The sequence below is a fragment of the Lycorma delicatula genome, chromosome 7 (genome assembly GCF_047948215.1).
Source record: "Lycorma delicatula isolate Av1 chromosome 7, ASM4794821v1, whole genome shotgun sequence".
Taxonomy (NCBI): domain Eukaryota; kingdom Metazoa; phylum Arthropoda; class Insecta; order Hemiptera; family Fulgoridae; genus Lycorma; species Lycorma delicatula.
In genome coordinates, this window is record NC_134461.1 from 115,485,573 (window position 1) to 115,501,974 (window position 16,402).

Genomic DNA, 16,402 nt, shown 5'->3' on the forward strand with positions numbered 1-16,402 from the left:
ATTGTGGAAAACAATAATTGTGCTGAATAAACAATAATTGTAGTGTTACTGTCAAGCCAAACCGATAAATCTGAATGATTGAATAATTCTTGTTTTAACAGGATGGGACGACCCAATAATACAGCTAAGTAATTAATGAACGCAATTAAATAATTGTTTCTAGATTATGTTATATCCAAATACGTGATTCCTTGATCCAAGAGTTCACCGAATCTTAGAGCAAGTATTCTTTTAACGAAGAGTAAAGTATTTAGTGATCCAACACCATAAAACATTGAAGAACTCAAAAAAAATTACGTGAAATTACCAAAGTTTCTCGTAGATATGTTACGTCACGTGACGGATAGCGTAAAAATTTGACTAACTCTTTTTATGTGGTTCAGCAAAGTAATGAAAACCTCACTTATGAGTGACAACATATAAAAGAATAAAAAAAAAAATTACACGAGGAAAAGATTTAATAATTTTAATTGATTTTAAAGAAAGATTATAAAACTAAATGATAATTGGAAAATATAAAGTGATTGCCCCACGAATAAGGACTTGTTATCCTTCGATACGTGCTATTTATAGATTACTCGTTGGTATAATGTCACCTTATACAGTGACTCGCCGCTGTATTGAGTTGACACACATAATCTAATACAGCAGTATTATAACGATTCTCTACTGTTGCACTTTACCTGTAATTGTTAGCTTATACGTATATACTGCGTATTAACACACACATACACGTACACACGCACACATATACACACCTGAACACACAGACATTGTATAATTGTTATATGGACTGGTTAAAGGATTCTGTATGACTCACGAATCCCCCGTAAAAAATTCTTATCATGTACATATGTTCTTTTAAAACCGCAATACGGTTATTGACTTACTAATATTATAACAATCCTCTATAAGATAATAATATAAAATCAATTAGAAAGAATATATAGGATTTTAACTCATATACAATCTTTCGTTTCTTTTTTTGTTTAACCTCCAGGATCACCATTAGATTTTGCTTCAGAGGATGAGATGAATGATTTGTAGCGTGTGTGAAAAACTCTATGCCTGACCGGGATTCGAACCCGGGACCTCCGGATGAAAGACCGAGACGCTACCACTCGCGCCACGGAGGCCGGCCAACACATTTACAATCTAGAAAACGTGAAGTGAAATGTTTTGTTAAAAAATATAATCTTTATATATATATATATATATATATATATATATATATATATATATATATAAAGATTATATTTATAAAAATATTATTTTTATTTTTAGAGGTAAGATAAAGAGATTAGCGTATGAAGAAGAAAAAGAAGTTATATAAGGTTTGCAGATGATATGATATTTTTAAGAAATAGATGAAATACAGCAATAGTTGATTTCAAAATTATTATGACATAATGACAAAATATGATATGGAAGTTAATAAAATTAATATTAAGGAAACAAAAGTAAGGATAATAAAAGCCAATAAATTTTTACATAAAAGAAGGAAAAAATAATAATATAATTACCATGTTAACAGAATGTTTGAAAATAAAAATGAAAACTAGAATTTCTTCGTATAAAAAAATGTTTAATAAAAAAAAATTCTTGCGCAATTTTACGCAAGAAGTGCAACTTTTCGTTATTTTCTTTTGTTTCCGATAGAAAAAATATTAACCCGTTTTAAACTGAATTTTTATTAAAAAAAAAATAATAATAAAAATATATATATATATATATTTTTGATCATAGATACCACTGATAAAGAAAAGACAATGTTCCAAAGTACAGCATAATAATGAAATACCCTTCTAACTTGCATCTTCCAAATTTTTTCGTCATTACAGTGAGCGTAACTCAAGAAAGATTACACCATTCTTTATCAAATTTTCACGTCCACAACTTCAAAACTACTAAAGAATATTTACTACTAGTATAACACTACTATAGCATAACTAAATTTTAATGAAATTGATGAATAAAATTCATTTTCACCCCCACTATAATCATGCGACGGAACATGATACCTCAATTTTCTTCAAAAAGTCGATAAAACAATATTAAAGTTTTACATTTAAATATTGGTACGAAGAGATTGGATAAAATTATACGGACAAACATATTGAAAAATGGAAAAATAATGAGTGAAATTATCGAGAATAGATACGTAATCAGAACAATTTATAATAGGAAAGCTATCTGGCTATAACAAAGGAGAGAAGAAGAATTGACTTCAACAATACTAGTATCCGTAGAAAATACGAAAAAGAGAAGCCGGAGAATAAAAAATTATAGACGATCTAAAGAGAGGTATCAGATCCGTCATAATTTCAAAGGGAAAAAATTTTATGAAATAAATGAGAACATAAAACATCCGTGAGCCCAACATTGAAAAATAAACATAAAAACTACTATGTTTTAATTTAGGATTTAAACGTATATGTATGTTTAATTATTATATTTATCCGCAGCTACGATATCTACCTAGCTGCGGATATATCTTGTACTAGCAGAGGGATAGAACAATCAAGCTAACATCTTAATTTGATTGTCCTGTTCTTGAAAGGGTCTAGAGACCGTATCACCCTGGAACATCATTAGGGAAGAAAACCAGTCTCATATTGATCACAAAGGATTTTGGCGCAAGCTGCACTGCCAATCCTTATGAGAATTTCACACTAAGAATGAACATCATTTCTTTGCGAGAAATGTATAGATCCTGATCCCGTAGGGGAAGAAACCCGTCTGGTGATGTTCCCGCTGCCAACCGTTCCTAGCCCTGACGAACTTTACCAGAGGGTCGTCTTTTAGATCCTCTAAACTTGATAACACAACACAGTCATCAGTTTGGCCTCTATCAGGATACCGTCGATGCAATTGCTTCGGCAGACATTTCCATCAGGGTATTTGCACAATCTATTATAGCTTTTGTATGTCCTTTCCCAACCATGACCACCTACCATAACTTATAACCACAACTATCAAATTAACCGATTCGCGGAAGCGATCCCCACGCCTTTTTCTAACAACGAAGGTTTTTACATTAAAACTCTTCTTATATGTAACTTCAAATACGCTATGCACTCATATCATTACTTGATTGAGGATTTAAAAAGAATAAATACAGTCTTCATGCCAACAAAACAAGTGTTGATCGCAACAACGTCTATTTTGTTGTACAATTCAATTTACTCAAAATCCTCTTGGCTACTTAAAAATCAAGAAATGGATTCACATATTTAATAAGCATCTTATGAAAACATATCCTATCTCTTTCTGTTCTGGTTCGCTTTCGGGACCGACCCCCTCCCAAAACGCAGCTCCATCACAAACAGAGTTCTCTACACATCCATCGCTAGGAATTAGTTTATTGATAAAACAAAAAAAAAAGAATGCAGGGAAAATAAAAAAATTATACCGATAACATGGATAAAATAAGGCTTCAAAATGGCTAATTTTTTCGCCAATTTTTACTGAAAAAAAATTAATGTTTAGTTTTTGTGTGGTCATAGTTTCGCGATGTTGAATTTTTATATCTTCATTAATGGACTGTGTTGTATGATAAAAAATCTATGTATCGATGATGTGCAAAGCATCAATACGTAACAGCCATCCATGTTTAAAAAAACTTTAAATATATATATAAATATAAATATAATGTAAATTCAAAAACTAAAAATAAATGCCAATATTATTGGGTTTAAGACATTTGATTGTTATCTAGTAGTATTTGCCTAATGAAAAAAAAATGCTGATCCATTAGCAGTTAGTTATTAACAACAGCCACTTCAGCTCTAAACTACAAACATTATCGCCAATAGTAATAATAATGCTAAAAAATTATAAACTAAAATATAAAAACAAAATAAGGTTACCTCAGATAAGTTAAATGAAAATCCCATTGAATGATTTAATTTTTATCGTCTCATCTAAAATCTAATGGGATTAAACACACACACACACACACACACACACACACACACACACACACACACACACACACACACACACACACACACACACACACACACACACACACAAACACACACACACACACACACACACACACAAACACAAACACAAAATGTTTACTCGAACTAACAAACTTAAGAATAATTTTTTTAAAAATATCATAGTTGTTTCTTTAAAGAAACAACTTATTTTATATTCAAAACATTAAACAGATTTTATAATAAAAGGTAAATAAATACATAAAATAGAATCGAAATAAAAAAAAGCATTCTGAATCTATAAATAAACAATTTTTTTTAGTTTTATATATATGGAAGGAAGATTTACCTTATAATGTTCCAATGCGTCCAATGCCCGGGCATATCCTTCGGCGTTATAGACACAGAGGGCAGACAAAAGTTCAAAGACCTGCTTCTTAACCGTCACATTGCTCGTGTCCAAAGCTGAAAATAACAGAAAGATAATTAGAAAAAAAAATTCATTAATAATCCTTTACAACAAAAGATATGAAAAGCAAATTTTATTTTTATATAGACTAATAAATAAAATTTTTAATATTTTTCTTTAAATTAAAAATATATACATTAAAAACCCTTGTTACTAAAATACATAAAAACATTATGGAAAGAAAAAACAGCCCATTTAAAAAAGAATAAATAAAAAAATTTTTACTAACTAATTTTGAAAATTGTATGTATATTTTGCAACATTTTCTAACTAAAAAAAAAAAATAACAAACTTTCAAGACATGATGTACTGGAGAAATTATAAAGATATTTCTTATGAACATAGGTTTGGAAACGCTTCGTTAGCGAGTGTCAGCTGGCGAAAGATTTCGCACAGATTTCTGCACCTTCGGTAAAATTAAGCCGAACCATAAATTCATGGAACCAAAATTAAGTGATAAATTTTGTGTTTTTATTAAGAAATCTTACCTGAAAAATTGAAATAAATAGGTCCGAGAACTACGTTTTTAATAATTTTTGAGAAATGTGTGGGTAAAAGACAGAAGAATGGGGGTCGAAAACATGACATTTTAACATGACATTTTAGTTTTTTTTTTAGTTATGTTTGGCATAAAATAACTTTCTTAAATGGATAATAAACATGTAACAGCTTTACACAATATTTGTATAAAATTTGATTCTGAGTAAAATTATATGAAAAAAGTCCACAAAAATTAAATATAAACGTAAGAATATCGAAGTTTGTTAAAAAGAAATCATATCAAAATGTGGACTGTAACTAAGTTTTAAACAACACAAAATTTTCAAAGTGCTCAACAAAAAGCCTGGCAAAATATGTAGGAAAACTAAGTAAAAATTGTTGTTGTAGAAATTTATTAATAATTTTTATTAAGAGGTAGAATATTTTTGGACAACTTTATTCGTCAAACTTTGCTCTGATATTTAAAAAAAAAAATAAATAAATAAAACTAATAAACAAGCTCCTCGAACTTATAATTTTCAAATTACGTAAAACATCAAGCAATTATGATGATAGTTCGGAAAAAGAATCAAACAAAATTACAGTTGATGCAAAGATCGAAAGTCTTCGTAATAATTTATAAATATTATTTGGGATAATGAGTATCAGAACGGACTTCACCATCTTCGTTAATTGTAAATCCAAAAAATTTAGGTATTGTAAAACATAATTTTTTTACGTGTTTTTTAATTCTAGTGTTAATTTATTTTATTAAGTAAATTAAATATATTTTCTGTATAAGGTTAAAAACCCAATATATATACTAGCAGACCCGGTAATGCTTCGCTATTGCTAGATTTGTGTATATATATATATATATATATATATATACACACAATATTTAATCTATATATATATATATATATATAGATTAAATGAACATAGTTGAAAGTTTGATAACATTAAAAAAGTGAACATTATGGAGCATTACAAAATTTAACCTTTCCCTTTATAAAAGTCAGAAAGTAAATAAATCCAATTGTCCAAACAGCACTACCTACCGGATTTAATTCAAACTACTCTCTAAACACAGTAATCGAATCAAAATACCCCTAATTTTCTTTCTACTGGTCAGATCGAGGATTTCAATAGCTTTAAACCTTCTCTGGACAACGAGGACCATTTTGGAAAAAACCCGCGCGTAAATCGGTCCAGTAGTTTATTAGTCTATTGCGGACACACATACGAACATCGCCTTTTATATTTAAAAGAATAAAGTTTCTTTATTTCGTAAATATCTCAACCCTAGCGCCATCTAGCGGATCCACTTTTTGCAGAGGTATTTCTTTCCATGTAAGTAACACATATTCTGAATATGAGCCAAATCAGACCATAAATACAATTTTTCGAAATATCTCGACCTCAGCGCGACCTAGCGGGTCCAAACTAATTCAGAAACCTTCACGAGCGTGCGCCCAACTCACGAAAATTTCATCGCAATCGGATGAATGGTATAGAAATGCATACGGGACAAACAAACAAAAATTCATTTATATATATATATGAACTATAAATATATAATATGAACGAATGTGCGTTTATATGTGTAATAGCGTTTTCGTAGAATTTTTTTTGTTAATATTGACTGTTATTAAATACCTAATATTTAATTACTTCTATATGTTGATGTTATTACAAAAGTATGGTATTACTTTCGGTCACACGGTGGGACTGGGAGATGAAATTGAATTTTCTTTTTTGACGTGTAAGGAGTACGAAAATACCAATAAGATTTACTTCTAAAATTTTTTAACTACTTAATTTCATTGAAATTTCGATATGCTGTAATAGTGTATCTCAAGTTGTGTATGTGAAAAATTTGACTAAGATTGGTCGAATCGTTCTTCAGTTTTCCGATCTTCGTGGCGGAGTGATTGGATCTGTGCCTTTCACTCGGAGGAACTGGGTTCAAATGCCAGTCAGGCATGGCACTTTTTATAAGCAGCAAATTTTCATTCTCGTAGGGCAAAATGATCAAAGCAGTTGATGACCGAGCGTCATCTCATAAAAAAAAATTTGACAGCAGACAACATAACCTCAATTAAAGGTTATGTTGTCTTTTATTGGTGTATTTTTTATACGTTTTTACGCAGCGAGTCACAGTAATGAGCGAGTTTAAATTTTGTATCTGTGCGTAGGGTCTACTAGTTAATTGAACGTATGTAATGCGTTGTACTTTTAAAATCAGTATGTTTCTGACTACGAAATAGTGAGGGCGTTGAAAACGAAAAATCAGTCTTGCGCAGAACTGCGTAAGAATTTTTTCTTTTCTTTTTATATATTTCTTAATTTTAATTTTCCTTATATTTGTTTTTCCTTTCAACTATTTTCGTTTATATTTTTAATCTGTTACAAAAATATAGAAAAAAAACTTTATTTAAATTCTGGGAGTTGCAAAGTAATTTTTAGTTTAAACACTTAATGTGTGTTTTAATTAAGAAAAGGAATGCTATTATTATTTTTTTTTATTTACAACAAAATAGTCTTACCGATTTTTAGTAAGATTCTACATTATCTTGCATGACAACACTTTGTATGCAATAAAAAAATATTTTTTTTTTTTTTAATTTTTATAAGTTAACTAAAACTTTTTACTGTTTCTACCAATTATTTCTTTTATATAAAAGATTATGATAAACTGCTGGGAAAAATAAATATTCCTTGTATGTATTAATACATTTTTAAATATAAATTATTAAAGACAAATAATGTGTTAGAAAAATAGTTATTTATTTATTAATTTTTACTTTATCCAGATAAATATAAAATTTAAACATAATTACATATCATAACATTACAAAAAAAAAACAAAAAAAAAACAGAAATTGTTAAGTAAAGTACGAATGGTACTGAAACAAATAAAACAATAATAATAATTAAGTAGTAAATATAGGCTACATAATAAATAATAGATTATCAAATTTCTTCCACAGGTCAATGTTACAGTACCTGATTAATGTATATTAAAGTTTTAAAATAACAAGGGAAAAATAAATAAATAATACACCATGTAATAAAAATAAAAGAAAAAAATCATAAAATATAATAATTATGTAAACGATATTATAATTTATAACACTAAAAAATAAAAATAGACACTATTAAATTACTATATTTTTATATAAAATATATTAAAATATTAAAAAAAATTAATTTTAGGTTGGCCAACCTGAAAAAAGGCGGGTCAATTTTAAGTTGTACGGAAGGGATTTTAGTGTCACGACCTGTTATTGAAAACTGTTAAATTACATACCGGCTGATGTTATTGTAACCATTATTCAATTTTTAAACGTATAATTATTTGAAAAAAAAATGATTAAATTTAACAATTTTATGCATGTACATATATATTTTTTTTAAATTAGATATTAATACAACACATTATAACAAAAATTCCGCGTAAAAAAGTATGAAAATTTGATTTTTATAACGTCATTAAATTTTAACAAATAAAGTACTAATATAGCTATATTTTAAAAGTATTATATATATATGTAAATATATTTTGCATTGAAATAAAACCCTCATACATATTTCATATTATATCTATATAATTCAATATATTTTTTGCAACATTACTTGTCAGGAAGTTATGAATACGTTATTAATTATTTATTATCCAAATTATATATATATATATATATATATATATATATATACATCTCTCTCTCTCTCTCTCTCTATATATATATATATATATATAGAGAGAGAGAGAGAGAGAGAGAGCGTAAGTAAATATTCAATTCTATATTTATTTAACCTTTGTAATACTTAAAAATAATAACGAACAATATAAAACAATGATTTATCGTTTAAAAAAAAGAATAGTTTCATTTTTTTTTTCAAATGGATTTGTTACTATATTATTTAGTTTTTAATTCAAAGAATAAATAATAATCATATCCCAGAATAATAATATGGAAAAAACTTACATAATTTTGTGTAAATTAATTTTTTTAATGGTGTTAAATATATTTAGTGTATAATATGATATTTTCTATTATCTAAAAATCCGATTACCTTAATTGCCAATTACGTTTTAATGATGTCACTAGATGATAAAGTGTTCTCCTTATACATGGAACACATAAAGTTTATAGAACAAATAAGCATTTATGTGTTCAGTGTAAAATTTGCATAGCATATGTTTAATAAAAGCTAGAAAATTAAAAGTATTCAAAAAATATTATAATTCCTTTCTTAATTAATTAATATACTGTATAAAAATTACCTTTATTGTTAAGAAATCTTATTAAGTAAAACAATTTGATTATGTATAAAATAAAAGGATTAAGGAGAATAATTAAGAAGTTTCCTTATAAAACTGTATAATTTACTAATGTTTTTGAACATAAAATAACTGGCAATGTACAAATTTAATACTCTCTTTTTTGTTCTTATTTTATAAACACCGATGAAATGTAATTTGGACCAAATTTTGAATTATTATTAGGTAATTAAAGAAATATTATGGATTGGAACATCTGTGTATACTTGGCTGAATTTAAACATATATATAATACACACACACACACACACACACACACACACACACACACACACACACACACACACACACACACACACACACACACACACACATATATATATATATATATATATACACATATACATACATATAATTTTTTTTTTTTTAGGTTGAAAAAGAACAAAAAACCTATATTCTTGTATGAATCCATATTTCATGCTGTACAACTACTAAAAAATTAAGCTTTCCTAAAGAAGGAGACTGAAAGAAAAGTCAAGAAAATATTTGAAAATTACAGTATTATGATGGAATTTAGAAGCATTACTAGAAGATAAAGAATGGAAGTATTACATGCAAACGATTATAAAATTTGGCTTTCAATAGTGTTATTATATATACATACAAATAAATATTTTTCTCAGATTTATACTCGTAATTTTAAAATTATCTAAAATATATTTGTTTATTTTAATATAAACCAATAAGACAATGAAAAAGAAACAAATATAATGAAATAATATTAAAATAAAACTAGTAATGTTAACTCAGAAAATTATACACAGAAGTTAATTAAAAAAAAAAAAAAAAAAAAATGGTGTCATGAAAGCTGTTATATTTTTCTGGAATAGGTTATTCATTATTACATAGGGGAAAAATAATTTCCTAAGATTTATTTTTTAGGGTGGGTATGAATTATGATGAAATTTTATAACAATATCTAAATTTTAAATAAACTAAAAAAAGTTTCATAAAAGAGCGCTACGTCGACAGTAAAAGCGATCAGGGGGCTGTTTGCTGGACACACAGTACCTAGAACGTCAAGAAGGAGGCTCATCAAGTCTGCGATGGTGTCGTCTGTACTATACGCGGCATCAATGTGGGCTGATGCCGTAAATATACAAAGAAACAGACAAAAACTGAGAAGTATGCATCGGGTGGCGCTATTAGGTGTAGTGGCAGGTTACCGTACAATGTCGTACAACGCGTTATGCGTTTTGGCATCAGTTCCGCCAATTGACCTACAAGTCAAAGGTAGGAGGCTAAGGGTGGCTGGTCATAATAAAATTGAAGCAGAAGAGGTGGTCAGGAATGAGTGGAAGACGGTCTGGACCGAGTCATTAGTAGCAGAGTGGAACAGGCGAATAATACATGAATTAGATAACTGGCTGGACCGGCGTCACGGTGATATGGATTACCATATAACCCAATTAATGTCTGGCCATGGCTATTTCAGTACCTACCTGAATAGAATTTATAAGAAGGAGTCGCCTGTTTGTGAATATTGTCAGGGCGTAGATTACGCCTAACATACGCTGTTCGAGTGACATATATGGGCGCAACACCGCCAACGATTAGTAGATGAACGCATTGTGACGGGAAATCTTGTGGAGTGGATGTTGGCCTCTGAAAATAACTGGAAATGGTTCGCAAACTTCGCAAGAACAGTTCTCCGTACGAAGATAGAGGAATATCGACGCCGGGGTTACTAGAGTGCTAAGTGTAGGGAAGGATGGACAGCCCCGTCTCGGAGGACCCGTATGCTTAAGTGTACGGGTTCCTGTGAGGGGACGGGGACTCCATGGGAAAGCCTTCGCGAGGGGTTTAGTTAAGACCGAGACCCGGCCGAGGGTGTTGGTTTTCTGGGGGTGCTTGCGCCCTTGGTGCTGGCACCTTTGGTTTGAGGCAGGGCATAATGACCTAGACCCGGTTCCTGGTGGGGGGGGGGAACGTCATAGCCGGGCCCTGTTTCCCCCGCCGGGGATTAGAGGCAGGCACAAAACATCCAGAACCGGGGGGGGGGGGGTTGACCTGTCATGCCGGATGTTAAGCCGGTGGATGGGGAGACCTTAGAGTCGGAAGGACACGGCCCTGGGCCGAGTATACTTAATTGGATGTCTGGTCCAGGGATGCAGGGAGAAAAAAATTCAATAAACAATAATTATTACATTTTTTAAATAAAATTCAGTTACTAAAACATAAAAATTAAAACCATTATAAGGATTACATTTTATAAAAGAACAATAATGTACCATCATAAGCAACGAATAAATTGAATCTGAATATCTAATTTAGGGTCAATTTTTCTTTTAGAAATTAGTTGCCCTGAAATTTTATTATCTGGAACTGAATTTTTTTTAATAATTTGGATTACTAAAATAATACAATAATATGAAACAACAAAATTTTACAGCAATTTATTTAGCAACAACATAATGGTTAAATCTTATGAAAAACGTTTGTTTACTATAATGTCACCATAAAGCTAGAGTAAATTATTAAAATCTTACATAAAAATTATATACATTTGTACATCATATATTCTTGTTTATTTAAATATAAAGAATGTCTAACATTTCTTTAAAACGTGGGAGAAAATTGCAGAAGAGTTTATAACATTATAACCTGTGACAAGTTTATAAATGTCGTGGGTGTTAAGACCCCCATAGTATCGGAGACATTTATTGAAACACGTGTCTCTGAAATCCACGTGCCGTCTGGCAAAACTCACTTGACACTTCCGTTTAAGGTCAGTTTAATATAGTAATTTATTAATAGTAATACTTAATAGCATAATCGTTATTTCATCTCATTTATTATAAGAATATACAAAATACAAGTTTCTAAAATAAAATTACAGATAAAGCTATTAATGTACGATGTAAAGAAACAAATTTAGTAATTTTAGACGATGTAGATCTCCACTGTAGCCTATGTTAGTGAGAGAAAACAAAAACAATTCTTATCTTTCTTTTTATATGTTACTGAAGATTATAAAATTTTATTCTTCCTTATTTTTTAGGAGTAAACACATTTTTCAGTAAAATAATTCACATATTTTTTATTATTATTATTTGTAGAAAAACTGGGTGAAAATCTTGATTACTTCAAGTAAGAGAAGAAGGAGGGTTTAATTTTCCGAAGTGAGGGAAAAAGAAAAGACAAAGACGATTAGAGGAAAGTAAAAAAAGGTGTAGAAAAAAGACAATAAAAAGAAGTTAAAAATGTGAATATTTGATAGTAATACATGGGAAGAAAGAAAGAAAATAGAGGAAAATAGAAACTAAAGAAGATGAAAGAAAAAGTAAAACAAAAAAGGTTAGGAAAAATTGTTGGAGCAAAAGGAGAAAAAATTGTACAAAGAAAAAAGAAACAAAATTCGGGAAAATTAAATTCATTTTAAAATTTAAATATTTAGTTGAAGTAACCCAGAAATATAGACTAGAAAAATGTATTTTGGTACAGGCAAATAAAATGGAAATTGTTTTCCCACTAACCAAAATTTTTATAATAAAAAAAAAATGACTTCTGACAAAGCGAAATTCAGACATTATAACACGATTTAAAACCTGAAAGTCTTTACGCAGCAAAAAATGTAACAGCAAATAATCAAGGATGACTAGAAAAGTTTTTGAAAAAGGAAAAAAATATTCATAAGAATTAGGCCCGAAATGTGAAAATAATAAAAAAAATTAATATCAAACGAATAAATAAATAGAAAATTAAAAAAAATATTCGATACAATTAAAAAATAAAGAATAATGTTGTACGGTCATTTAAAAAAAATGAATGAAGAAAAAATAACAAGAAAAATTTCAGATTTCTTTGATAATCTTAAATGTAAAAGGTTTCTAGACATAGGAAAGAATTTCCAAGAGAACGGAATAAGCCAAACAATTTTAGACAGAAGAATTTTTAATAAAAACGTACACGAGTTTAAAAATTTAAAGGGGCTCAAGAGGAGAAGGAAACAACAACAGGATAATCACAAAGGAACAAAGAGAAAGATTAAGGAGATGATGACAGAGATGGCAGAACATTAAAGACTAAAAGGAAAAATAAAATTTGTTCAAACGGTCCAGAGGAGGTCAATTAAAAAAAAAAAGAAGAAAAAAAATTAGGCAGAAAGAGAATGTTAATCATAAGCGACACCAGTAAAAGAAAAAAAATAACAATAAGGATCAGGAGAACAAAATCAAGAATAACTTAGAGGAGATTATGGAGGCAAGTAAAAATAAAAAATCAATTACCTTCTTTAAAGCTTTCACAAGTAAATATTACCTAGCTTTCACAGTTAAATAAAAGTTATAACTAAACAAAGTTATAAAAGTTAGTTAAAATTTAATATTCATATAGCTTGAATACAATTTACAATAATTTAACATGCACTATTACTTCAGCGAATTTTTTGTGCGCTTATTATACCATATATCCAACACACATGTACAAATAAAAATATATGTGGCTCATACTGACCAAATAATATCATTCTTCATTAAACATGTATTTAAGATGAGGCATTGTAAAATAATTAAAATTTAATCCTATACCTTAAGATAACTTTAAAATTATACTTGAACTTTAGAATTTTTATTGAATATTTTATTTACAAGTTTTTCTTTAATAACTTTATCTATTTCTTTAGATATTTTTGAAGATGATCATTTTTACTTCCTTGAAAGGAAGTGTTGTAATCCTGAAAAATTTCGGTTTTCAGATTTCAACGGAAATATCCATTTTGACCATCCCTGAATCCATTTTGACTAGTTTCGGCGTGACGTCTGTTCGTATTTATCTATGTATCTCGTATGACTCAATTTGCCTTAGAATGTTGAAATTTTGGATTTAGAACTGTTGTAACATCTAGTTGTGCACCTTCCCTAGACTGGACCAAAGGTTTCCAAAAAAGCCCAAAATCCAATTTTTTTATTTATTTTTAACTGCAGTAATAATTCCTCATTGAGAGCTTTTCAACGATGTATCTTAAGTGTTACTTATTTTCATTGGTTCCAGAGTTACAGCCAAATAAAATTTTAATTAATGAAATATTTCGATCTTACAACGGAAAGGCAAATCGATTCAAATCTGACCTCATTTCCTTTCTTTTTTTAACTTTTTTTTAAAATTTAAATTATTGATTTATTAATAAATTATTAACCTCTGATTGTAAAAATATTTTTACGATAAAGAATAATTCAATAATATCAATAAAAAAAAATATGAAAAAATTCAGAAGTTATTAGAAAAAATTCAGAAGTTATTAGTGAAATAAAATTTTATGTACTTTCAGATATGTTTATATTTAATTTAATAGGCGTACAAGGAAGTCATGTGCTGTCCACATTAGATTTTTTTACATATTCTTAATTATGTAGATGTTGTTCATTTTACGGATGTTCAATATATATGAAATAGAACAAAACTGAACAGAATTGATTACTGCAAATTAAAATATTAATGATGAATTAATAACGTAACGCAACAAAATTTTAATCCATTGTAATGCTATAAGATTTCACACGTTATAAAATTTTGATATTTATAAATAGTGTACAATTTAATTATTTGGTTTAAATATCACATTAAAGATTTTGGGCATAGTAAAAAACTTTAAAACTGTTTGAGTAATTTATTGACGTTAATTTTTTCCTATAACTGTTAAATACAATATATCATTACAATTTGGGTATTTTTATAAATTATTTTACTATGAATTCGTCTAAACAGCAAGAAAAGCCTCATTTACATCTTCAGTAATAACGAAGAAACAAAGCTTTTATGGTTTTTTATTGGTTTAAAGAATTTTTGAACAAGGGTATGAAAATTCGGGTATTCCCATTTTTTTTCTCTTTAATAAATTTAAACAACGTTTTGATTTTTAACGAATTTTAAATAGAATAACACAAAATTAACAGGGTTTAATCTATTAAGTTACGGATATTTTTTCTTTATTAATAACTAACTGTTAAAAGATTATACTAGTAATACTGTTAACAGCTGTACTCGCTTACGTCGTACTAACACAACATAACAAAATAATTGAAATAAAAAAGTAAAAATGATAAAGCATTCATTATCAAACGATTGTATTGTCGATCGTAGATTAATTATAAAAGATTTTTGCTGGTGTAGAAAATAATCTTATTAGATTAACAATTCCATTAGCATAGTTTCCAGAGGTATAAAAAATCAGGACTAATGAATTACATGAAAGTACTTCCACTATACCACCACGTTTTTTTATTGTTATAATGTTTATATTTTAATATAGCATATAAAATAAATATAAAAAAGTTAATATTTAAAAATTAATTGTATAAAATTTAAAAAGTATAAGAAAAAACATTAAAATAGAATCTGCATTCTGAGTACAATTTTTTACAATCTTGTGTAAAATAATACTTAAAAATATATCCTTAAAATAACATTTTAAGGATAGTATTGTATTTAGTATCAAGATATTATTAATAGTAAACAGTAGTGTACAGATGAGGAAGTTTACGAAAACATAAAACCAAGAATAAACTAGCAAACTAATTTTCTAGTAAAAACAATAATGGAATATGAAATAATTACTGATATATCCCGAAGATAACAGATGCGTACGTATATTAGATATAATGAAGTATAATAAAACTATTATTATTATTCTAATAGTAATAATAATAATAATACTAATAAGATAATTTCTTAAGGTAAAGATTAATTATATTGGAGAGAAATAATATAAAATTTAAAAGAAAACAAAGTATTTCTAGATTAAAAGATTGTAACCAGTTAAATAATGACAGAGATTACTATTTGTTCGGTGAGGTTACATTGGGATAATGTACTAATAATACGTATCAATAAATAATAATAAAAACTTGATATAGTCTTTGTTTTATTCACGTTTTAGACCTTTTTTGACCTTTGATGCAAATATGTTTTCATTACTCTAAAAATAAAAAAATCTTAAAATTAACATTTTATATTGTTTTATAAGAGAAAAGAAAATGTGTTATTTTAAATATTTTACTACTTAAACAATTAAAAAAATAATGGGAAATAATATAAAGAATAACACATAAAAATTGTATGTAGTGAAATTTTTAATTGAAATTAAAAAAAAAAAAATACTATGCATAGTTGTATTATCTAGAACAGAGTGTGCAAATGTGTGATTTAATAAAAATAACATTT

At 27.9% G+C, this 16,402-nt stretch overlaps 1 protein-coding gene across 3 annotated transcripts in view; it reads right to left on the reverse strand.

The window, feature by feature from the left end:
* LOC142328432 (uncharacterized) overlaps positions 1-16,402 on the reverse strand; it is a 628,302-nt gene that overhangs the window by 162,844 nt on the left and 449,056 nt on the right. For all 3 annotated transcript variants that reach the window (XM_075372177.1, XM_075372178.1, XM_075372176.1), the window contains exon 4: positions 4,294-4,409. In XM_075372177.1, the coding sequence (XP_075228292.1) occupies positions 4,294-4,409 (116 nt within the window). The remainder of the gene's footprint in view (positions 1-4,293; positions 4,410-16,402) is intronic.